Below are 25831 nucleotides of genomic sequence, written 5' to 3' on the forward strand. Positions count from 1 at the left end.
CATGTAACTGTTTCAAAACATTTAACTAGTTTGCGCATACAAATCATTGTGGTATTTTTTAGAAGAGATTCTTACATTAGTCCCTTTCCCGTTGTATGACAACCAGTTTCCAGAGCTATCCAGCTACAGAAATGTCTCTAATCTAGATAGAAGAAGTGCTACTCAGCTTCAGAGAAACAAAACTTTTCACTTAAAAATCAGACCCTGCCCTTATAAGAAAAGTTATCGTAGCCGCAGGCCAAACCCTGAAGCAGGCTGATCAAAGCCCAGGAAAATGTACGCTCATTCCAAGCAATTTCTTAATACATTTACTGGGAAATATTAAACATACACACAGTTCCTGATTTCATTACCAAAGGGTGCCTATAGATGAACATATCTGATGCCAGCTCTGGGGGAGGACTTGTACACCTGAAAGACCTTTTCCAGTTTTACTCTCTCCCCTCCCAGTAAGTAATTCCTGGTTCATTTTCCAGACCACAGTAAGACCCCACAAATATGTACTTTGGTAAACATCTAGTAATTTAGATTTTCAAATTATTCTCTCTTTCTGTATTCTTTCACCATCTTCTCTTTTCACCAGCTGCGATGGTGTTTATTATGCTTCTGACGACTTATATCTTATTCTAAATGTGTGTATTAAATATGCGGGTGTGTACATAAACACATATAACACACTATACAAACAAAAGTACATATACTCAAACATACATAAAATGTTAAGGTACGGGTATAGATCCATTTCATCATGGAGTTGCAGTTTGGAATTTCGTATTACTTCAGCTTCATTTTTCAGAGATGTGGCCCTCTTTCCTCCCCACCTCCCCAAACTCCTCAGGGGCTAATAACTGAGCACTTCCAAGAGTTTAGCCAAATAAACCCATTTTTCATTTTAAACTTCAAAATCAGCATCATACTACCTTGTAACTCTTGTATTAGCCCGAATCAAATCCTTTTAAGTGTAATATTCCAGTCTGTGATCAACAATTAGTGTGGTTTCCAACAGTGAGGATTCAGCAAGTGCAGGGTAATTCACATCTTTGACAGTAGAAAACTAGAACTATATAGAAAAGTTAACTTTTTCTGTTATTCTTTAAGACAGTATGTAGCCAGGTCAAAAAATGAAAGTGACACATAGGACACTGAGCATACCTACATTATGTTATGGAAATCTGTCTGAATCAGACATGGAAGTCATTCAAACAATCTCAGTTCTGATCTTATTGTATCATTCAATTCACCTTTATTGCTTCCAGTTAATACCTTCATGCTCTGTATCTGAATAGTCATTTACTCAGTTTGTAAAATTTAAATTTACAGTGGTCACTTATCGTAGCTTGCAATATGCATATAAAATTTCTCTTATCCTATGTGTGTATTATGTGCTGAATGACAACTTTTATTTAAAAGGGAATTCAAGAAATAAAATATTACAAGCATTAATAAAACTATCTGAAGAATGACATAACATTCCCACAATCCTTTACTGAGCTGAAAAGGAAGTGACCTTCAAACATCTTATTACTGTAACCAAAAATCAAATACTGTAAAATAACATGTAAGCTAGAGGAATTAAACTGGTAAATGAAGAAAATATGATTTTTCTTGATAGATAAATTTAGCTGTTTGTAGTTGCTGGAGCTTCTTTTCCTAGTCATTAATTTGGATAACATGTCTAATAATGATTCACAAGAAAAAATCCCCACCTATTTTATTTCTAAAACAAATTTAGATGATATCCAGTAATAAGTAGAAATTAAAGTTATTTTCAAATGGTAAGCAGAATAGAAACAATCAATTGATTTGAAGGCTTGGGAACAGTTCACGTCATTTCATTAACATTGCTTTGAATCATCACTCACGTGGAGACAGATTCTTCTAACACTGCTTGCAGGGACAGCCGTTGCGAGTCTGTCCAGCAGGTGGCTTTGATTCTCTTTCAGACTTACACAAACCCATTAAGTTCCTCCACACAGAAAACCATCAGTGTTGCAGTAGAAAATTAGTGGCTACATTTAAGTCATTATTTGAAGCCCTCAAAGCTTCTAGAGCATCTCCCCTGGAAAATCCCATTTCCATAAGTCGTGCAACCTGTCAAAGAAATAACAGAAAACTACTTTTAAATCAGAGGGTTTTTGACACTATGTATGTATTAGTTATGTAACAGTGACAGAGTTACTTTTTTCACTATTGGTCTGTGCAACAGCCTACCTTTCTAAACAGTAAGCAAGCATGACTATTTGCCATCACAAAGGTGTATTGGAGATGGCATGCTTGAACAAGCTTGAAAACTTTGCAACAGATCAGAGATGACCCTGTATGGGCTATGCTGAGGGTTGGACTAGATGATCTCCAGAGGTCCCTTCTAACCTTACCATTCTGTGATCTATGCTCTCCTATGATAATTTATTCAAAAATAAACATTTTCTGAAAATTCCACACCTGTATGTTTCTAGCTGATCCACTTCGGAAGAAGACTAAAATAGAAAGGAAGTTTGTTACCTGGTAGGCACTTTTTGAAGTATGACACCATACACGACAGCTAAAATCTGAATTCAAGGCTTGCTTCTCTAGGCAAGACTGGGCCCTCGAGAGGCTAGCATTGACCAAAACATGGGATTGTGCAGCAGATGTGAAAACCTGTCTATACACTCTACTTTCCTTGAAAAGAACTACTACTCCAGAGCTCATTAAAACAAAGCCACTCACTCACTTCAGGTGGTTTTAGAAGAATTCTACAAGTCAGCCCTAACGCAGAGGTAGTGTCGGATTTAAAATGGTTCGGTCAAAGTCACCGAAAGATTCTAAATGCTACCAAAACAGTGTAAGTCATCACATATGATGGATAAATAATCTGGAAATGGTCACATTGAGACAGTGATTTTGGTAACCTATAACTGCTCGACCATCCCTCCTGATGCCATCATATACTTTTGGCAGCCGGCCACTTTCTTCTGTGCTAATAGACTCTCAAATCACCATATGTAAAGAGTAATGTAGGTAGGTATAACCAAAGGTAACGTATGCTAGGATTAACTTCTAAATGGTTACATTTCTATCAAAAGCACATTTAAGCCTACGATTCTCAATTAAGTATAACTACAAGTCAGAATATCACTCTAGAAGATTAAAACTGAATTGAAAAGGAAGGCAGGGAGAAGCACACAAAATTCAAAGTATTCACCATGCAGCTCCATTATTTACGAACGGCCTGTGATCAGACACCACAGCTCCTGAAACTGGAAGTCATGGGGTACAAATGCTGTCTGGGAGCTACCACCACTCTTCCTTTGGCGGGCTTTTATGAAGCCTGCAGCAGAAAAACAAAGCTGCGTGGGAAGGTAGCAGTGGTCTTTTGCATCTCAGAAGGAACCTTCTCCGGGTGCAACAGCAACGTGCATTTCCCAGGGACCACAATAATCTAGCGCTTTTGCTTGGAAATTTAACTGGTATTGAGCATCTCCAGCTTTAAATGTCTTTTAAAAGAAAGGTGCAATCAAAAAAACTCTTCCAAGACACCTGCAGCACTTTCAGTATTTCCAGCCTGCTCTGCTTTGGTGGCTTATTCAGAAACATATCATTGCTAGTTATGCCTGTGGGTAGGGGTCCCCTGTTCTCTGAAATACGTCATCATGTAAAATGACTCTCCTGACACTAAAGAATTTTCCCAGTTAATTTTGTGCTTTTCTCTAGTTTAATATAAATACACTGTTACAAAATGTTTGAAAACCAAGGCTATCAGCATATCAAATATTTAACTGATTGTTTTTGTACTTTTCTCCCCTTCCCCTTTACAATCCAATGTGAGTTTCTCACCTTCTTGTAGAGAGAAATGAACTGCTACTTCAGACATCTCTGCAACGATAGTTTAACTTCAAACTGGATGTCATACCCAGCAACTTTCTAAAGGTTCCAACTTCTGATTTTTCAGATAAGATCATGGTTTTACAAGAAAGAGGTCAGGCAGTATAATAAAAGGCAACCACAGAAATACACTTCAGAAGAAAGGTTCTTACTGCAGATGCCATGAATTCTCACTTTAAAAGAAGTGGTGGGCAGAGTGCAATGCTCCCATTTATAGAAACACCGAGGGGGGCATCATAGGGAATAAACTGCAACAACAAAAAGCTTTTCATCTAAATATGTTTAAACCAAAGGAACTGAATCCAGCTCCAACAAAGAGACGTATATTGGTAATTTAAGGTACTTAACCCACAAGAAAAGCAGAGACTTTTGTACCAAAAGCTTTGCCAATACTTGAAAATTTTAATCTGAAGAAAAAAAAATTGCATTTCTTCCATTCTAAGAAAACTTACATAGCTAATTAACACTATCCTGAGAAATCAGGGGTTGCTTAGATTACATTTTTGCTTTCCCAGTAACTACGCACCCTTCCCAATGATCGTAATCAGCTGAACTCTACAACTCCATGTCATTAAATGTAAGCATATATTGAAGTGCTTTCATAAATCTGGTCCTAAAGACTTTGAGTCAGAAGACAGCATAGGCCAGAGTAACTTTATTGCTCTTTTATTGCAGCCCAACAATAAAAGCTTTAGTAAACAGTATTTGTGAATCAAAGAACAAACAACTTCCTCCCCAAAACAAAAAACACCAGCACAGTGGGGAAATCTTTTTGTCCACTCCATATCTGGTACTGACAAGGATTTCAGGTTGGTCAGAAGTAAACTTCAGGTTTGACTGGTCTAAGAAGCTGTTCTTGGGATTGGTTTTGTTTTGATTTTTTTTTTCCTTATTTATCTAGCCAGCAGACATTCAACCAAAACCACTGGTGCAGTTACCGTTTTGAACATCCTGAATGTAATTTAGTGTTGAATCAAAACTAGAAATCAGATTATGCTAAAGATTTCTGTCTCAGTCAATATTTTAAACTACCTAGACAATAACAACATGACAACACAACATTAGCAAGTCCTGTTCTCATTCAAGAGCCGTTGAGACCTTAGACCATAAAATGACCAATACAGTTAACTGAAAGACAGGCTAGAACTTGGAGACCTTGATCATACACACAAAAATCCTTAATACAAAAAACAAGATTAATACTAATTTCTTAAATTTCCTAGTAGAATATCCCCTCTTCTGATAATACAACCAAAGTAAAGAAAATCTCTGAGTCTGTACTAGGCAGAAAACACACAATTTCTTTATAGCATCAGTATGTGAGATCAGTCAACCGTATTTATATACAAAAGTTACATATAAATGCAGGAATTCCTAGGCTAATTTGCAATCTGGTTTGAAAAGTAATGACAATTCACTATCCCTGTACTGTGGCTCTTATCTGATATTCTAATTTGTGCTACTGTAGAGAACACTCAAGAAATTGTATGAACAGATATAAATAATCAGGAGAGGTAACTCCTGACCAGTGCTTAATGACATTTTAAAATATAAAAATACTTACCTGCTCTTCAGAAACCTCAGTAGGTGGAGGTGTTTCTTGATCAGACGGGCGATGATCTTGATAATTTGCATTATGTCTATGACGCAAAGGAGGAAATAGTCTATTCCAGTTAATCATCCCACCCTGAAATTAGACATTACTGTCAGTCTTTTCAAAAAGAAATATAGATATTTTTAAAGAAGAAAAATCATCCATTCCACATAATATAAAAGGCAAACATTTTAGTAAGATACTTTATTTTAAACAACAGAAACTGCTGCAGTTCTTAGCAAACTCAAAATTGGGGTTGGTTACTGCTTTCTGGTTATTAGAAGTATTTGCTGTAAATTTAGGAGGCGTGCTAATAAAAGGAGGGAAGGATTGCCATATTTCTTGCTAATACATCTTTTTTCACATGCTCTGTGAAAGATTTCAGTTTACTACAGTGAAGGCTTTCAGACCGAGTCTGAAGGAGCTGCTCTCCTTGCCAACAGGGATTCATTAGGAAGACGTACACTGGTGGGTCCTGCAAGTGCTGTGCACACGACTGCCACCACAGTTAGCTAGGAAAAAGCATGCAATATATAACTGAAAAAAAGCAAAAATGGATTCTTAATGCATCAACAAAACCACAGTAGGAAACTCAGAACTAACACTAGTGAGCGCGAGCCCAACTTTCAGGATACCTGTGACAGACTTTCCACATAAACAACTATTTCTGTGGCACCAACACGACTGCTACAGACACACGGACCTTCTCATCTAACTTTAGCACATTAAATAGCATTGGAAAATATGGTTTTGTTTCAGTGCCAAAACATTTTGTAACTATACTCTAATAATAAAAATACAGAGTAGTAATATAAGTACGGTATAAATCACAGAACTCAAAACTTTCTTTTAACAACGAAGCTTAGAAAAAGTATTATAAAAATAAGACACTGAGAACATAAAATTCAAATAGTGAAGTACAAGCATTATAATTATCCAGAATCAGTCCATCTTCATTTTATTAGCTTAAAAAAACATTTTTGAAGGGATTTTGTGTCGCATTACAAACATAGCCCCTGCAAGCATGGAAGAAGAGCAAAACTCCCAAATCTCAGCATTCTTTACAAATTTTTGCAGTTTGAGTGTTGTCCTTGTCCTCCTCCCCCACTCCCTCAGTGACTATGGAGAAGATCCCCCTCCCCTTTTGTATATATAGGACACAGACTTTCTTCCTCTAGTTGCTCTATTTTAGTTCTATACTGTTGCTTCTCAGAAGACCTTCCTCTTTAGAGAGGTTTTTCTTTTTTTTCTCTCGGCTAGGGCTCTTCCTGCCTTTATGTACTCCTACAGCACTAAACGTTCGCTGTGCTATCGGATCATCAGTGGCAGTTCAACATGCTCCCAGACAAAAAAGTTTAATTTATTTAGTTTTCCCGCCCCTTCCTCTGTTTTCTTCCTTTCTGTCTGGAAAGGAGACCCAAAGAGCCTAGACACCGCAGGGGGCAGTGCAATAACACACTTAAAAAGCTTTAGCACAGTCATGAGATTTGAAGCACTACCTTGTAAAGTCCCTGTTGAGGAGTATGTTCCAGTCTCTCCTGCTATAGCACATTTTTTTCCCCTCTGGGAAGATGTGCGGTATCTAGGAGTTATCACCAGTTTTCAATATGTAGTTTCCACTATTAATGATTCTGAATTGAAAAAAATCTTACTTATCTATACTTCTGTTTTTTTCACAATACATAAAGCACTTGCTCAAAAGTTACCAAGTTTTAACTGAAGGATTCCATACAAGCCTTAAGTTAGCCAAACAGCATACATAGAGTAGAATTACTTTGTAGTTTAAAAAGAGGGGTGGATCTCAGATCTACTACTGACACCACTGCACTACTCCTCTGTGGTCTTGAAAAATCACATGTCCTGTAACTTCCTCATCTATAATTTCTCCTAACTCAAAAGTATGTTGAGTTTTAATTCACTAATTTTGAATTTCCAGAAGTTCATCAAGCTCTAGAGTTCAGCAAAAACAGTGAATTAATACTGCGTACTTATTATCCTGAAAAGACCTCAGGGGGAGAAAACAATCCTTCCAAAGGTCATTCAAATAAAATTGGTGAATTGAGAACTGCCAACAGACCATGACACATTTCTTTGTAGCACCAGCTACAAAGTCATACAGTATAATAAACATGAAATTCAAAATTTACAATAAATGTATTCATTTATCAGTACCTCTGTCTATCTGAAGACTGAAATAAATGTACCTTTCCAACTGTGTTTACACCTTCACTACTGAACCACCTACTCCAGCTTGGTTTTGCACGCTCTCTACCCTGTGTGCTGTCACATAACATTACAAAGAGATTTGTCTGCCTCCTTATCCTAAATTTACAATACATTTCTAATTAACGCATATGTAATTGATTACTTCCGATAAAAAACAGCAGAGTCATTACTAACTATGCAGTTTTGCAATGGAGATTTTGGTAAACTACAGATATGCACTGATGTATTCAGAACATTTCCATGCCAAAATTGCTATTCTTCTCCCAGAAATAACTAATAGACTAGAAAAATTAGATCAAAATAGTAGCAAAAAAATCCCAATCATTTGCCCTCAGAATATTTCAATTACTTTTGAAAATTGTGACAACCATAACCCTTAAGCATATTAACAACATAAGAATATCTGAAATATAACAATAAAAAGTATTAAAAGCTGAGACTCTGTAAAGCTGTGTAAGCACTGATGTTTAGGATTAATCCCAAAATACTCCAGATGGTCATCTACTAATCTATATATTACCTTATATAATGTATCAAAGCCATGCACATTATGTGTCTTGATCCTTAACTGCTAGAAAATTGTTTCCCCTTGCAGGCTTGCCTCTAGTTATATGCTGAACATGCACAAAGTCAGATTTAAAGAGCACAGATTCAGGGAGCTGCAGCAAGACTTACTGCTGGCTATCCCACAGAGCACAGCCAGGAAGCGCAGTTAATATCAAAACCCCAGCACAGTTTTCAGATCCACAGAAGATAGAAGCACTGGCATGGGTTGCCCAGAGAGGCTGTGGAGTCTCCTTCTCTGGAGATATTCAAAACCCTAACATGCTCTAGGCGACCCTGCTTGAGCAGGGAAGTTGAACTAGATGATCTCCAGAGGTCCCTTCCAACCTTATCAGCTCTGTGATTCTGTGAAGATAAGAGATCAAGACTATGGATGGTGACTGTGTAAGAACCTAGAGACCACCTAAAATCATCAGAGCCAGAAAACACTCGACGGTCTGAAAATTTAATTTGTCCTAAAGGAAACAGCAAAAAAAGTATTAAGTAAAGCTCACATATGCCAGTTAGAAAAATGGCAGAAAGAGTTTTCCAGACCAACACTCTGCCTTGCCTCACAGAAATTATTTTGCAGATCTCTTCTCCCCTTCATTTTGTGATAAAATCTGTATTACAGTGGGTTTTGACCATGCTAACACACTTGGCTGGCAAAGCGCAGGAAGATTTCACATGAAGGCAACCAATCTGATGAATTATTTAATCAATGCTTCTAAACCATCCATGAGTCCCTGTTGGGGATTAGCAAACAACATGCTATGCATATTTTAGTACGCTTAAAAAAAGCCTACATCAGTAGGGAACTCTGGTGCCAGCACAAACAGCACAAATGAGTTCACACACACCTCTTATCCCACTTCCATAGCAGATTTGTCTAAGACACACTAACTGGAGTGGTCTAAAACAGAGGTGTAAAAGGAGCTACAGTAGGCAGCCAAGCCCCTAGAGAGCTTGCTGGTGCAACTCGGGGACCTGACATTATGAATCCACTTCTCCCCACCCCCATCCAGTGCTCTGGAAAGTAGCCGTTCATCATGTTATCTACACAAAGGTAAGATTTCTTGCTCATATCTGCTTTCTTAGTCTAAATTTTCCAATTTTGTGACTGCTGAATGATTTACTATAGCAAAAGTAAAATTTCTTTGCATATCTGATTTCTCTACTGCTTCATCTGTGCTCCAGGAGGCCCTCTCTTCTTATCAATCAGTGTGTTAAAAGAGCGCCAAGATTACTTTAGTAAAGAGGCAGAAGGTTCCCATCAGCTTGTATAGCTGGGTCCCTGTAGTGGGATGCTACGAAGAATTTCTAGTCTCCATGGCATTGTCATACTCATCTTATTAGTGGTAATCAGAAACTGTATTTCAGAAAGTCCTGACTTCTGTCACACTATTAGAGAAAGACAATCACTGAAAAATCAGTCTAAAAACTATTGTTCAGAAAAATACTTCAAAGAGGTGACTGGGCCCTTATTTCTGTCTGCTACAGTCGTCTATGTGTCATCAGGGAAAACACTTGACAGAAAGACTGCTTCATCAGTTAGTTGAACAGAAGAGTGATGGACACATTCAAAGACCAACCTATAAGATTTTCTTCTTCCTAAGGATGCCATCCTATAATTAAAGTTGTTTCCTTGGATATTTTGTCTTTCTCTTAGCAGTGCAGTGACTGGGATGATTATAAATTCTTTGTTACTGTCTAATAGCAGACAGTTATTACTGGCCTCAGATAAATCATTACCAGAAATGGATTAGGAGCATACTGGTGATGCTGGAATTTACCTATTACAGCAAAGTGACAGATCAGTCACAAACCTCAGGTGACAAAAGCAGAAGATCTAAAAATAGAATAGATTAAGGGAATAGGTTCATGGCAGCTCTGTCAGCACTAAAAAGATAGTAAGGAATGCTGTACTGATGAATTGCTGTTGGATAGGAGCCAGTGTTTTATATACTGACGTTATGCTTCATTATGTCATATCCTCGATGTCTTTCTTCTGTGTTTTTGTGGTGTCTGGGACAATACAAATAGGAATAAGGAAGAGACACTCATATCGGCCGAGAGCAAACAAATATCTCTGGTTGCACAGCTTGTTGAAGCTCCAGTTAGCCATTTAGTTCAAGCAATTGCCTTACTCTCTTTGAAAAAAGGCAGCTCTACCTGTTTGCATAGACACACTTGCAGTGGCATATTTTACAAAAACACTTCTTACTCAATGCTTAAAAAATAAAAATGTCATATTATGGACAGTTAATAATTATCTACTTTAGTAGCTATCACATTTGTATGCATTTTAATTAATTTCACAAGCAGTGAAAGAAAATGCTTTATAAAAGTACTCTCGAAAGTGATGCATGCGGTTAAGATATTTTGATAATGTTATCTCATATATATGGTTAATGCCAACTCGCCATCTGTCTACACAAACAGGAAACACCTCCTGGTATCTGTCCTGTTCACCTTTTCTTAACGCAACAACCACAGATAAAGAAAAAAAAAAGGGAAATAGCTTTGCATTTCATTTTTTAAAGTAGCATTTTAAAAGTTTACTACTCTGCATAGGAGCCATTACTTGTTGCAGGCATAAATATTGCCTTACTTGTTTCATATGAAGCTTCATTAAAATAAAATCTAATGTACGGAAAGCCATACTTTTTTCTCAGAAATATATATATATATATTTATATATATTTTCACAAATTACTGACTCCAGAGTACACATGCTGATGAGTTAAATGAAGAAAAAGTGTAGCCATGAACGACATTCTATTTTAAGATGCTACACCAGTACATATTGCCCCATACTGAACACTCCGTATGAAAGATCAATGTCAACGGTGAAATTTCAGTGGACTTACAGTCTAGCCTCTCTCTTTTTGTGAGGTCAAAACTCATGCAGGTCTATTTCATTTATTCTTTTTCTTTCTTTCTTCCTTTTTTTTTTTACCTTCAGTAACTTTCTTTTCTTTGAAAAAGGGTAGAAATATAACAGTAGTAGCGTTACGAACATCATTATTAGGCTGGAAAATTTTTTCACCAAGGAAAGTATTCCAATAGTTTCTAAAGATATTTCAATTTCCTCTGGAAACTTGTCCTGCAGACAGGTCTCTTCAGCCAAGAGGCTCTGTCTCCAATTCTTATTTGCTGCATTCTGAATTTTGATGTCAGTCATGTCCCATAGGAGCTCATATGCCATGGAAGTTGATAAATCCACATATGGTCTTTCCTGTGGCTGATGCCTGCTCAGCTACTTCCTTTGAAACCTAGGAGTAACACCTTAATCTGGACCCTGGAGCTGCCTGGGAGACAAGGACAGGACTTCAGCCAGAAATGCCAACTGCTTCCTGGGAGGTGAGGTGGGGCCAGCTGCTTCTGCTATTGCAGTCAGATGAGGTGTAGAGAGTTTTCAGCACTTCCTGTTGTACTTGTGCATGCCCAAGCATTTGGCCTTGTAGACCGCTGCTTATCATGCACAACAGGAAAGGGTGCCATCAGATGACTCAGACACACAACTGGCTGGTAGTAAGTGCAAAGCTACGCAGGTTCTCCTCCACACTGTCAGCTAGCGCAGAACACTGAGTCAGATCACGCTGCATTCACCTGTTATGAAAAGGTTACATACCTATTTTGAACCAAACCATGCCAGTGTAACACTCACTTTTCAGTACAGCAGTGATGCAATGATTCAGCTGGAAGGTCATGGGTCACTACGCCAAGAAGGAAGAAAAGCGCTTCATGTCAATCAGAATTTGAAAGAAGGTATTTTTGAGAACTGATTTTATTTGTTCACCCAACACCAGGGAAGTACCAAGCAGGATTCTCAAGACTTCAATTGCACTAAACTGGTGATTTCGGTCTTCTCAACTACCTTTTCAAAGCACTTCCTTTTCCAAATGTCATGGCCGCGCTCTTGCTTGACTATTCAACTGATGTTCACCCAAACCGAGTCTCGTCAGCACTGCAACACTGCAGACATCATCATGGCTATATCATTTAAAAACAGGCATCAGTGTTGTGCTCTGGGCAGTGGAATTCAGCGCTTGTCACCCTTTCCCACAGTAATCCAGGTAGATATTGAAAAGAAAATCCCCGTTACTATAATAGATCCTTCTAAGTGAGGGTCTTCAGAGGGGTGAAGCTGTCAACCATAACCACCTCAGTTTTTAAGGAATGGACCTATTCTTCTGTTGGGCATTCTGTATTTGGTGAGGAGGAAAACTAGCCTGTGGGGACCCAGTGTGTCAAACGCTGAAAGCAGGCTCAACAGCATGACTGTGGAGCCTCTTCTGGAGGAAACAATCTACTACCTCCATTTTAGACCTATTAGGCACAGCACAGAGACTGTTTAAATCCTTACTGCATGGCACTTCGGGTGTCGACTGCTGACAGGTGACTGTTGTTAAAGCATGGTGGTTAGACAGATAATCCTTCATTCACTTCCTGTGCAGAAACCTTTTTGAACGGAAATAAGTAGAGGCCAAAACAAAAGAGAGAAATCAGAGTTCCAAAACTGCTGTTCTGACAAAACACAAACCATAAGAACAAATTCTCCAGTATTGTTGCATAAATACATACTTCCGTATATGAAGATTTAGTATGTGGTGATGCAGAGAAAAAACAGATTAGCATCCTATTTGGGGGGGGGGGGCAAAGTTTCAAGTTCTGTCTCAAGCTGCAACTGGGAGGGGTTTCCATTTTGTTGACAATTCCAAGCCAATGTAAAAGATGACATACTGGCAATACTGTTGGAGAAACTTTTATGTCTACTGTGCTTCTTAAGGATGTGCTATAAGAAACAACTACTGAAACAGGCCTACAGATGTTATGCACTAATATCAGAGTTCTAATCAGAAAATCCAAATACTAAGACAGACCACATACTATACGAATTACATGCTTTTTGTTTACTCGGCTTCCATACAAGAACCTCTCGGAGCATACCTAAAGGGTAACAGAACAAGCTATTAAAAACCTATTAGCTTCAAAACTGGGTGCCTTGAGTAGCTCCTGTTGGGAGCTACAAATAAAAGGACACGAACAGTTAAAAAGAAACTTGCCTTCTGTGAACGGGAATAGATCAGACAACTGAGGATAAATACTCCGGAACTGCTTAGGGAGATTCATATGCCAGAAGCTTTCTTTAAGAGAACTACCTCTAATTAAATTGTCAGAGGAAGAGAATATGGAACAACTACCTAAGAAAATAGACATAATCTATTCTCAAAAAATTACCTGCTTCAAAATACTATTTTGCTTTAGGAAGTTGTCCAGCACTGTACCAATCACTACTTCTGTAGGGAAATTGATTATAAATATTAAACTGAATTCACTCAGTAGCTGAAGACTATAGTTCAAAAGCTGAGTAAGACAGAGAGATTTGCATGATTCCAGTTCAAAAAAAATGATAGTTCAATAAGTGAACAGGGGTGCTACTGAGGAGTGAGAGTCAGAGACGCTGTTAGTGACTGACAATTAATCAGATTATATTCAGTTTATTCTAGTAGTACTCACTAGCGACTTTCAACTTGTAGAATGCCCAATTTCCATGAAAATGCCAGAAAAATAAAGTGGCTAGCTATAGAGGAAACAGTCATAAACCCTTTACCTGGATCAGCACCCAGGAAATTGATAATTTTTAATGATACCACATCTAGAATCCATGGAAAAAGTTATCAAAAAAAAATCCAAACAGAAATACCTAAATAGCAATGCATTATCAACTGCTGCAACGTTATTTGAAATGAAACACTAAGAAACAAAGAAAGAGTTCACATATGCCAAGCTCAGCAGTATTGACACAGTTTTTATACTGAATAATCTCCAACCACAAAAGCCCCTCGTCTGAAATAAAAATAGGTTTGTCCTAAACAGGAAGAAAAAAAAATTTTAAATTACAGAGAAAATTAAGATCTGAAAATGGCAAGAAAGTGTCAAAAAGTAAATGATGAGTTAAAGGCTTACTGAGGCCCGAGAGATCCCAAAGTAGCCTTAGGTAACGACACATAGTGGTTGGAACGAAAACCTACTTGGAGAAAAAGACTTTGCATAACACTTGGCTGAAAACCTCATCCATTTATTTGTGTAAAGTGGTCTGGCAGAGTCTTCTACTGACAATGATGCATACGTTTCTGGAAGGATATGAACAGCCTGTTCCCATCCAAAGGGCTGTCTGTGAGAGAGACAGACTTTACACGGACATGGGGACTGCATGGACTTGACAAGGTATAAAGTTTGCAGAAGGTCGCCAGAATTCAAAATGTCTCCGAAGCAATTGTTGGTACTCAAACTTTTGACATTATTAGAGAAGACCTTGCCAAAGTGCCATGTCTTAGTGCCAGTGGGAAAACTAAAAGATATGATAAGAACACGTTCCTGTACTTCTTTGAGAATGTAGAGATGGACCATCTGCAAGTATACTCCTGAGGAATTTCTGTTCCTAACATTGTGAGTGAGGATAATACTCTTGAAAAGGAATACTTTTCACAGAAAGGTCTTTGCTCCATCAAATTCTCTTCTCCAAGGTCAGAAGCCTTAGCCTCTCTTAACTGGGAGGTACATTAGCAATATAGTCTCACAGTCCTTAGCGCACAAAATGAGAGCTGTGCATTTCTCAGGATATGAGACTCCTCCTAACAATAAAGATACTCAACATATCTACCCACAGAGCATCTCTCCAGTGTCCCAGGAGAGAGACATCTTGCAAAGAAACAATTAGGGGAAGTCATATTGTTACAGAAAAAGTCTGGTCTTTGCAAGCAGATGAATCTCAGCTAGAGAGGACATGTAACATGAATCAAAGGAGTCTCTGGTCTCACTGAAAAGTAATGGCAGTTGGAACAGAAAAGCAAAAAGACATCATGAAAAAGACAAAAATTGCTTAAAAGTGAGGTGAAGGACAGAGAAAAGGTAATAAAATGAAGATGCTGATACATTGCTGTAGGCTCATCACACAGCCTGGAATAACCTGGCGAAGCTTTTTGTGAGCCATGAAAGTTAAGAGAAACCAAGAAGCAGATAATATACAGTGTCTTTAACATGCTCAGCACAAATGAAAGAACAGATGCCACGTGGGTACAGAAAGTATTTTTCAAGCTGAAGTTCATGCCCTCTGCCACCAAAATGCATGGAGGGAGAAGCACTCAAAGAAGAAGTGATACTTAACTGCCAACATAAGGCACTGACCACTTTTTCTGCAACTTTCCACGGTCTTGCTATACCCTGCACGCCTGTCCTTAGTGACAACAGTGTTGTCAACAACAGCTAGGCACAGACTTTTCCCTCATATCTACTTGCAATTTGGTTATCTGCCTGCCACCCTCCCAGTTTCTCAGTGGAAGTGAAAGTCATGTTGACTCCCTGCTAGCACACTGGGGCATAGATGCAGCAGTTTCTTCTCTTTTTGCACCAGTGCTTTCATTCGAGTTGCAAAGAGACTAACTTCAGAAAAATGCTGGGAAACGAAAGAGATTAAAATATAGAAAAGTTAGGAGAGGAAGACCAAAATGTTTCGGTACATAAAAATAGTACCTGAAGACCTCACCTACATCCTGTCTTGAATGAGAGGAAGGCAAGACGCATCTGTCCCTAAATTCCTAGGAACCTCTGGATGCATCAGCAAATGATTACAGGCGGGTGAGACATGATGGCAGAAAACTTCCTCTGAAGCAAAGGATGTTGTACAGGAGGGAACACAAAATATGGGAAACAATGAAGTGGGAGAGATGCAGATGAGGGAGGAAAAGGACATATCGAGGAATGAAAACACAAAAGTGACGTGAAGGAAAAAAAGACAGGACAAATTATTTAAATAGGAAAATAGAACAGAAGAGTGGGAAAGAAAAGAATTAAAAGATAGAAAATAAAATTTAAAAAGCTGTAACAAAATCAAAATAGCAAGCTGGTATTTTTTTCAGAGAATGATATATATAGGCACATATTTTGATTTATTTTTTCAAAATACGGATGGAGGAGACGGAGGAGACTCTCAATAATCTTCACTTGTGACAAGTTCATCCTTGCTCAGAATTATCCATGGAAGAAAAAAAAAAAGAAAAAGAACAGAAAGTTTTTGATATACACACTACCATCTGTTTAAGGACTGCATCCTTAGCAACTAGAAACCAAGACAAAAATCAGTCATCACGCAACCACACTCCCCTGAGAAACTTGCAGTCTAAGATAATTTTTCAGTTTCTATCAACACATTCAAACACATTATCACTAAATATTTAAGGGATAAGTCAAAACAAGGTACATACATCAAGTAATGAAATGGGTGATTTATGTTCAAATTCTACCACATACTCAGTCTACTTCTCTAAGTCATGAGTCTCTGACAGCCTAGCAGTTATATGCACAGCTCTGAGCATAAAAGACTCCTCTGATCTGAAGCATTTCAGCTACAGAAAGTCTGGGAAAGAGAAAGCTCAAAGAGTTGCCAGTAAGGAAACTGTATATATGTATGTATCTATTAATAAAATATGTATATGTTTTTTCTGTTGAAAACAACTGAAGTAAATACTGCTTTGGATCAAAGAGGTCGGTGAACAGTTAAAAAAAAAAGAAAAAAAGAAAAGAAAAAATTCTTTACAATCCAGTACCTTTGAGGTCGAATAAGAACAACTTCTGAGAAACTTTTTTCTCAGCCTCTCTTTTTTAAATTAAACTTTTACCCTTTTTGTGCTGACTTGCCTACCTTGCTAGATTCACTTTTTTTCAGAATTTCTTGTAAAGACTTGAAGAATAAGTTTACCACAAGTGTCTAATTAAAAAAAAATTAAAAGGGCCTCTTTATGGCCAGAATTGAGTTCACCACATTCTATGGGACATTGGAGCACCATTAAAATTTAATTTTCTGTTCTTGTGTTCTCCTTCTATATGCTACCTATACACAGAAAAACCAAACTTTCTCTTTTCTCAAGTAGATAAACTGAAAGAGTAAAGGAGTAGGAGGAATGAGCAGAGCCCCTTCCCAGGGGACAGCCAAGCAAAATAGTTGCACTATGGAGCACAAGATAAAACAGAGACAGCACACTTCCTTCCTCAAACAACATAAAAAGCAGGAGAGAAAATGTCAATTCCTCTTGCCTATACAGTATTATCTAGGGATACACACTGGGACTCCATAAATTTGCATAAAATTCTCCTAGAATATAATTCAAAGCCCATATCTGATGGCTGATCATACCTGGCAGCCTTAATTATTTTCAGTTTCACATAACTCGATAGGAAACTGATCTACACTCTTTTAATCTCTGTATCATGGATAAAATTATCATCTACATTCCAACTGCAGCATGATCTTTCAACTCTGCTGTTGTCATATTATATCTTTGCAAGCCTCTAAAGGCACAGGAATTGTCCAACTGCAACAATTTGGAAAACATTTTTCAAATGTTTAGAGATTATTTTGAACTTAGTCTGCTTTTCACTTTTACCAGTACCTCTCAGCATTTCTAAATGATGCTTGTTTTGATTTGGTTGATATCCAATAAAATCTGAGTCATAAAGAAAGGCTCATCGAAAGCTTTTATGACACATCTTTTCTGCAGAGCCTTTCTGAACGTTCATACATCAATTCTGTTGCCTTCCAGTCGATCACTGGTTTCACAGTTTAGCGATAAAATGTATACTATCAGTTAGCTATTTGCTGCATTGAAGTTAAAGGCCAAACATACAGTAACTTCAAATAATATTCATCTATTTTACTTAAATCCCTCCACCTTTTTAAGGACTCTGTTTGAAGTCAGGTATGAAATGACATTTTTCCACTTCCATAATTCACAGCCTAAGAAAAGTAGAAGATGAGAAGAAAATATTACCAGCTTTTTTCTTTCTTTTCTTTTCTTTTTTTTTTTTTTTTTTTTTTTTTTTTTTTTTTATCATTTACCATTCCAAAGACTTTTCCACGTGAGGAACAATGTTACCATATTACAAGAAAAGAAATTAATGAAAACAAAATTATTTTTGGATGGGAAACCAAGACGGACACTCTAGTTCTAGCTAAATCTTTATGTCATCACACCTCTTAATTCTGTTAATATATTAATGGCAACATAGCTACACCTACTTGCCCTGTGCTACCACAAGCACAACGAGAGAGTGCCTATCAATACAGAGCTACATTTCAGGGAGAGGAAACTCAATAAGGACCTCAGACTATTAAGCTGTAACTAAATTATGGGTAACCCTTCCTCAAGTAGAGCAATACACGGCCTATTTCATCCCCCAGGTTTGACAGTGTAGTAACATGCACATTTACAATACAGGAGAAAAACGAATTGAGACACTGGCTGTCTTGTTTTACTGCCCCATGTGCAAAGTATGTGAACATTTGCACTAGCCAGCTTGACTAAAACAGAGAAAATAAAAAGGCTCTACCATTCTATTCAATAAGGAAATAAAATAAGAGCATTAAATGCAGCAAATAGAAAGTCCCTGTGGTTGACCTCTATAAGAAAGTTAGAGAATTGAATTTCTGCACTTTCTTAGAGAAACAGGACTTACTCAAAATACACCTCCACATAAATGAACCATATCAACACTCAAAACAATCAGGAGTGTTACAGCTTGCTAAGTTTGAACAATGGCTCTTACTAAAGACTACTGGGAGGCAATCACGTTAGCTTTCAATCTCAATTTTGGTGAAAGAACGCCAGAAGTATTGATGTTCTTAAAAGTTTTGCTGACAATCTGCTCGTGCCTTGTGAAGCAATTTTATTCTACAATGCTATACAGACATCTAAACAGTCACCAGCAATACATTAGTCTATGAAAGATCAACTGAGAAAAATAAAGAAACATGTATTTTTGAGAAACAGGAACCACAAATTATACAAACCAAATGTTTATTTTTTCACATTACTTAATATAATCCTTCCAGAACATATATCAATACCTGCTGTTGCCTTTGCCGTTGCATCTGTGCAACCTGAGACATCATGATTTGACGATCCAGTAATTCCATCCTCTGCTGTCTCTGGATGTCCACCGTTGCTCCCATTCCCACTCGAATTTCATTTGTTGGTTCCGCAGATGAGAAGATTGGTTCAAGAGTCCAAGAAAATATCTTTGCTACCCAGCTGGGTACACAAAGAATTTGATGAACCTTTAATATACTACTATTGTAGCAAATCCCAGAAATCTAAAAAAGAAAATTAAATTAAAAAAAAAAGCCCAAACCTTAAGTATACCAAACATACTTTTTATTTGGCTAGCAGATATCAGTTGTTCTTTCTGTTTTTCAAAGCACTTTATTTTAGTGTATTTACCCAGTGTTCTAAGTCAAGAATTGAAGAAACAACAGGGGATTTCTTTACCTCTAACTTCCCCAAAACTACTGACTTGCTTTTTAAAATCTGCATACTGCATTGCCTGCGATACAGAAAGTTGCTTGAGGCTTTTTGTTTGGTTTGGGTTCAAATCCTGAAAAAAGTAACTGTTTGCATAGCAGGCCAAAATTCAAATGACATGAGAGGTCATAAGGTTGCTCTTGTAAATGCTGAAGCACTATAAACATTTCTTAACAAAAAGTAATCCCTTTAGGTCTCCCCCTGCCCCAAGTCTCACCGTTGAGTAAAAAAAAACAAAATAAAAATAAGAGCATACATTGATTATTCCAAAAGGATTCCATCTACCTTCTTGCGGGGGGGGGGAATAGTTTATCAAAATCATAGTATTTTTTAAAAAACTCTAACACTGAATATTTAAGCTATTTATTTATTTATTTAAAGATATTTATCTCACTGACATTTATATGAACATACAGTACACACAGCTGCGTATACAAAAGTAGATGGTACAGGAAAAACCAACATTCTTTGGGTGGAAGATATTTTTCAGATTATTTAAAAGGTTGTGAGATAATGAGACTTCCAGCAAAAATATATTAGAGGTCTGCTTAGACAAACTGATTTTTATTTTACTTTCATCTTTAGTGATTGCTCTCAGGATTGTATAAAACAACAAACAGAGGCTACAATTCCAAAACGAGAAAGAATAGGCTTAAAACAACCTTCAACCGTTTTATCATTTTGTGCTATGATGAAGTAGGTAAATGGGATGCCACCATCCCTGGCACCATAGTGAAGGCTGCCTTTAACGGAAATTGTCTATATTCAAAGAAAGGTCATGATTTGACTCCAGGGATGACAGGGTGCTGGAAAAGCAGCTTATTCATCATTTCAGAAATCCTTAATTCTAGTGAAACTGAGAGGACTGTAAGCCCATGACCAAAATCTGCCCATATCAACTGCAGACTAGGGTAGAACTATAAAGAATAAGTACATGAAACAATATTCCTATCACTTCTGTGATGCATTCTGTGTTCACTTCTGTGAAGACCTTTGCTAAGGTCTCTACCTTAGCAAAAAGGTATCTCAGACACTAACTACCTGGTCCCAAGACAGTGATTCTGCTTATTTAAACATAGGCTCCTCACTCAAGAACACCTAGATTCTATGGCTGCTGAGAAAGTCACTTTTATGGGAGCGAGAAATACTGACCCTAGTTAAAAATATTACATGTGTATTTAATCCAGTGATTCTTCAGATGCAAAACGCACAAGCAGCACCGACCTACAAATTAGCCCCTCCTCCTCCTACCCCATACCATCAGGCTACAGAGGAAGGCTCCTTGTTTGATCTCAGGAATGATGCGGACCTGGTGCTGCAGCTGCTCAGCTCCAACAAGGCAGGCAAAGGTAGAGGAGAGAAAGAGTGCTCCCACCTGAAATATTTTGTCCAATATCTTATACTAGCATTCTCTCATCTCATTCAAGCGCCTTTCACAGCTAATGATTTGTGCCCCTGTTATCACCCACAGTCTTTGTTCAAGTCTAATGTTTTCAAAGCACCCTAGAACTTGACCAAGTTCAGAAGTCACAAGAACAAAACAAAGCAGGTGGTGATAGGAAAATCTACATCTCACTGAACGTATGACAAATCTTGACACGTGCCTGAACACATTAACCACAAGCAGGATCATTCTCATATCAACTTAAGATACATAATAGAGCAAGAAGATAGCAGCAGCATGCCTTTGTCAGTACTGTCGGACTTATTTGTCTCAGTAGGGAAAGTGTACTGAAAATACCACTAACACCTGCATCAGCAAAAACATTCTCAGATTTTTCTTACTAGAGGCAGCTAGTCATTTGACATTACTTAGTCAAAAGAAAAGCCTTAACGGGACATAGTTCATGGAAACCGCTGATAGGCAAAATGGTCAAGCCTTCGCTCTGAGGATGAGACTCATACACATGGCTCCTACCTCTCGCTTCCGAGCTTAGCTGAGCTCATTTAAGTATCGTGCCTGGTCTACAACCAACACAACCAGATGCAGACAGCTGCTATCACTCCCCGTGCTGCTCCTCAGTATCAGACTAACACCCTGGCCCCTCCCTGCCCTGCTGTAGATGGAAACCTATTACATAACCTGTGGAGTTATATACTTGCAGAGAAGAAAGTCAAGAAATCATGAGAAAATCTGAAACAAAAAGCACCTGGCGAAAGAACAAGACAAAACCGGTATGGTGCTTGCGGGAGAAAGGCACACCTACATATTGCTGCCAAGAAACTTACTGTAGAGTAATAATTGCATAGAGCAACCAGGCGAGACTGCAATTATTCAAAATTATAAATAGATGGAAGGACTGACTCAGCTGTGAAAAGCATTAGCAAAATATACACTGTCTAAATTCATCTGGTTACCTTCACATTTGATAGGATTTCAGTGTCACTCTGTGTCTTCCCTCTCCTTGATTTACTACTGCACCAGTAAGTGTAAATCGGAAGCATCGGAAACTTTAAAACGTTTGCTCAGTTTTCACAAATTTTCAAGAAGTTTCCTCTAATGAGGAAGAGATACTCATTTGCATATTTCCAATAAACTCAGAATGGAGACATAAGTAGTTAGAATAGGTCTTGTGATTCAGCCTGGTTTAGTGTCATACACCCATTATAATGTCAAGTATTTCCAGAGAGCTTCCTCTTTAGTCAGTTCACATACAGAACTCGATATATATCATTTTAAAAAGCAAGCCCTGACAAAGTGTAAAGTTACTTTCAAAGCCATTTTTGTTAGAGATGTGTAGTGAATTTCCAGTTTTTAAGGTCCAAAATACTAAGATCATTTATTCAATGAAGATAAAAATGATCTCATTATACCCCAACTGAACAATGTACATTAGGTTAAAGGGTTAATCTCTCCAAAGCTATGAGCATCCAGGGTTTTTTAAACTGTTAGAAGTCACTGTGGAAAGGCACTGCAGTTAGATTCACACAGTTAGAATTGAGAATTTTTGGCTGCCAATATAAAATGTATCTAGGTCATGTTATAACAGTCACACCATCATAACCTACAATCTCAGTGATCATATCTTTAGGGTCTGATCAAGCAAATGCTGAGCAGAGGAAATGGAGTATGTTGTAAATTGTTTAGCAAGTATGCTGTAAATTGTTTAGCACACCACAGAAAAAATTACACTTACTGTTTTTTCAGTTTCTTAGCATCACGTGTTACTACTAATCCTTTATATGAAATTTCCTGACCTCCTCCCACCCTGTAAGAAAAGCTAACTTCCCCTTTCCCTCATGTCCCTCCAAAGTTGTATGCTTTTTTGAAAAAGGAAGTAGCTGTAGATTCTCTTTTTCATTAGGTAAACCAAACATGGAAGCTCTCCAGTATGTTACATGACAAAGACACATATGCTCCACTATTAATTAAAGTATTTCAAATCATCATACCTGACTAACATTAGAAAGAACATAAACAAAGAAACCGTATCCAAATTGGTGTAGGAAATTATGTTGAAAAACATTCTGCTTATGGTAAGTGAAGAAATAGACTGACAGAATTAAATGTCAGCAAAATCTCAAATTTTTGTTTTAAATAATTCAAATATATTCATCACTTATTCAAGATTTATTATTTTCAGATATCAATAAATCAGAAGCAAATAATGGTATTGAGCTGAAAGGACATTTTTATACTTATCTTGTCTAATGTGTCCATAAGATGTTCCTAGTTCTTTTTACATAACCAGAATCAAAATGAGATACTAAAGCTTGTCTCAAGATTCTGTATTTATCTTGTTTAGAGAAATGTATCACTTATCAAACAAAAAGAAAGTATGCCAAAATCACCCAACAAATAAAACTGCTACGCATGTATTCAACTTGTAGTTACAATTTGCAATATAATTGTAACACAGCAAAATATTTTGCTTTGGTTTTCTTTGGAGAAATAGCTGCTAAGAGTATAAACTTTTGTAAAAGTTAGACTGAAAGAAAAATAAAATTCTAATAATAACAAATCAATTCTCTTCAATTTCCTTCCCAGTTGACGGAAGTCATGAATTTCCCAGATATATTGAAACATCTTTCTTCCAAGTCCATCAATGCTATCTTTATTTGTCAAGTGCAACCATTATCAGATCTCAGTCATTTGTATATTTGCAGGCATGAGTGTACCGCTATTTCAGAAGAGTACATCTATTCTTAACTTATGGACTTACGGAACATCCTATGGACTTAATGACAGATTCTCCCAGGTTTCTGCTAGAGCTCTACAGGTGATCATCATTATATTGTTGACAAATCTTCTTTACATAAAAAAAAAAAGATGAGTAGATTTATCTGCCCTAATGGCAGATACATTTGCAATTTAAAAGTCTACCTATAACCTAGTAGCTTAAGGCTGTTTTTGTAGTGAAGAGAGAGAAACAGATATTGCTAAGATGCGATTCATCTCACCCATAGGCAGATGTCTCCAAACTATACACACAATTGAACTACTCTCACAGATTCCCCCTGTAATCAATGAAGAAGTAGCTGCTTTAGCTGCTTCGAGGCCTTAATTCATCTCATCCTAAGTTATGGTAAAGTTGTTGTAGTTGTGATAGTGTAAAAGCACAGGTTAGGAAAGGTTCACAGTTAGAAGCAATACCTCTTACTACATCAACTAGTGTAACTGACACAGTAGACCAGATTTTGGGTGCACAAACTGTTCCTCAGATCTGAGACAGAAACAACAAACTTGACAGGGAAGTACAAATTGGAAACAAAAATTAATTTTTCTACAAGATCTAAAAAGTCATGGATATAACACAGATGATATTTTATGACACATGATAATCTTCTCCCCTCCTTTCCCACCAATTTCTCTTTATTCTCAAAATGAGAAATACTTCTATCCAGCCCTACACTACATCTATGACCTCACTTTCACACTAACATCCCCTGCATGCCAAAGACATTAACTACTTTTTTTCCTCATCTGCTTTACCTGATGCAGCAGTAAGCATTGTCAGCTAGAGGTTTGCACGCAGTTGCCTAGACATGAGTGAGGTGCCCAAACTCCCATTATAAAGGAAATTAAGTCAACATAGTCAGTGTGACATAGAGTGTTATCTCAGAGTAAGCCACCTACAGCCACGCAACCCAATATTGACTATAGCTGACACGTAGACACCCAACATTAGTTTTGGGTGGGATTCAGCAGACCTGTTAGCTTAGGTATGGATTTCTGTGCCTGACTTAAAATTAGGATAGACAAACAATGTTTCTTTATCACTCCCTAATCTGTGTTATCCTATTGCTTTTCCATTTCATATTTCAGGCTATGCACTTCACAACCTATGTGCTGAGCTTCCTGAACTGCCTTATCATATGTTCTCTGTGCACAATACACCAGCTACACATAAAATGCTCTCATTTAGGAAAATACTTAAGCACATGCAGGATCTTTAATAAGACAATAGTCTCACTAGTATCAGCAAGACTACTGAGACACATACTATAAGCAATGTCATATATTCAGGAATCACAAGTCAAGCACTAAAAAGTCTCAAGCAAGATTGTTTTAAAATCATAAGATTAAAAAAAAAAAAGTTTCCTTAATGATTTCTAGCCCTTTGGGAAATTCCTTTGTATTTTCAATTAGTAGCTTGCACAAGGATTAAAAGCGTATTTTTCAACTACGAAATCTGGCATTCCCAAACAATCTCTTGACTCCTTAACTTTAAGGAACACTGACAATAAAAACAAACAGCAACAACAACAACAAAATAAAAACAGAAGAGCTGGTAAGACTTCCTGCATCTTTCCAAACTTTCCTGAAACACAGAAGTGGTGATCCATATAATCCAAAAAGGACCTTGGAATATTGGTGCATATTTGAATACTGGGTCTTCAAATACTATCCTGGCTGGCAATTTTCATCCATGTCATTTATACAGTAAAACATTTTGCTGCAGCTTTTAGAACATAATCCATAGCAAGGTGCAACATGACCTTGCTGTAGAATCGAGGCCCCCACAGCACTTCGTTACATCAATGGGTGCGTACAGAGGGCCTTTGCTGAGAGGCAAAACATGACCCATGCAAGGGCTGCAGTGTGCTGCTTGGACTTGATCTAGTCATCCCAACTCATGCAGCTCGCAAACAAAGCACAGCTCTGTGCAGAGGAAGCTGGTGCATCTCTAGAGCAAGAACTGTGCGTTGCACAGAATTTCTTGATAGTGTGGTCCATGACACCACATAGACAGCTCCAAGTGAAATTCTGGCCAACTGCATCTAAGAACACGCTCTCCAC

General features: G+C 37.6%; 1 protein-coding gene across 1 annotated transcript in view; it reads right to left on the reverse strand.

The window, feature by feature from the left end:
• Positions 1 to 294: 294 nt before the first annotated feature.
• Positions 295 to 25831, reverse strand: part of UBAC2 (UBA domain containing 2) — a 102305-nt gene continuing 76768 nt past the window's right edge. Inside the window, exons 7-9 of the mRNA XM_062575762.1 lie at positions 19137 to 19382; positions 5429 to 5551; positions 295 to 2091 (exon numbers count right to left, since the gene is read on the reverse strand). Of these exons, the coding sequence (XP_062431746.1) occupies positions 1984 to 2091; positions 5429 to 5551; positions 19137 to 19382 (477 nt within the window). The 3' untranslated portion in view covers positions 295 to 1983. The remainder of the gene's footprint in view (positions 2092 to 5428; positions 5552 to 19136; positions 19383 to 25831) is intronic.

Source organism: Rhea pennata, chromosome 1 (genome assembly GCF_028389875.1).
Source record: "Rhea pennata isolate bPtePen1 chromosome 1, bPtePen1.pri, whole genome shotgun sequence".
Classification (NCBI taxonomy): domain Eukaryota; kingdom Metazoa; phylum Chordata; class Aves; order Rheiformes; family Rheidae; genus Rhea; species Rhea pennata.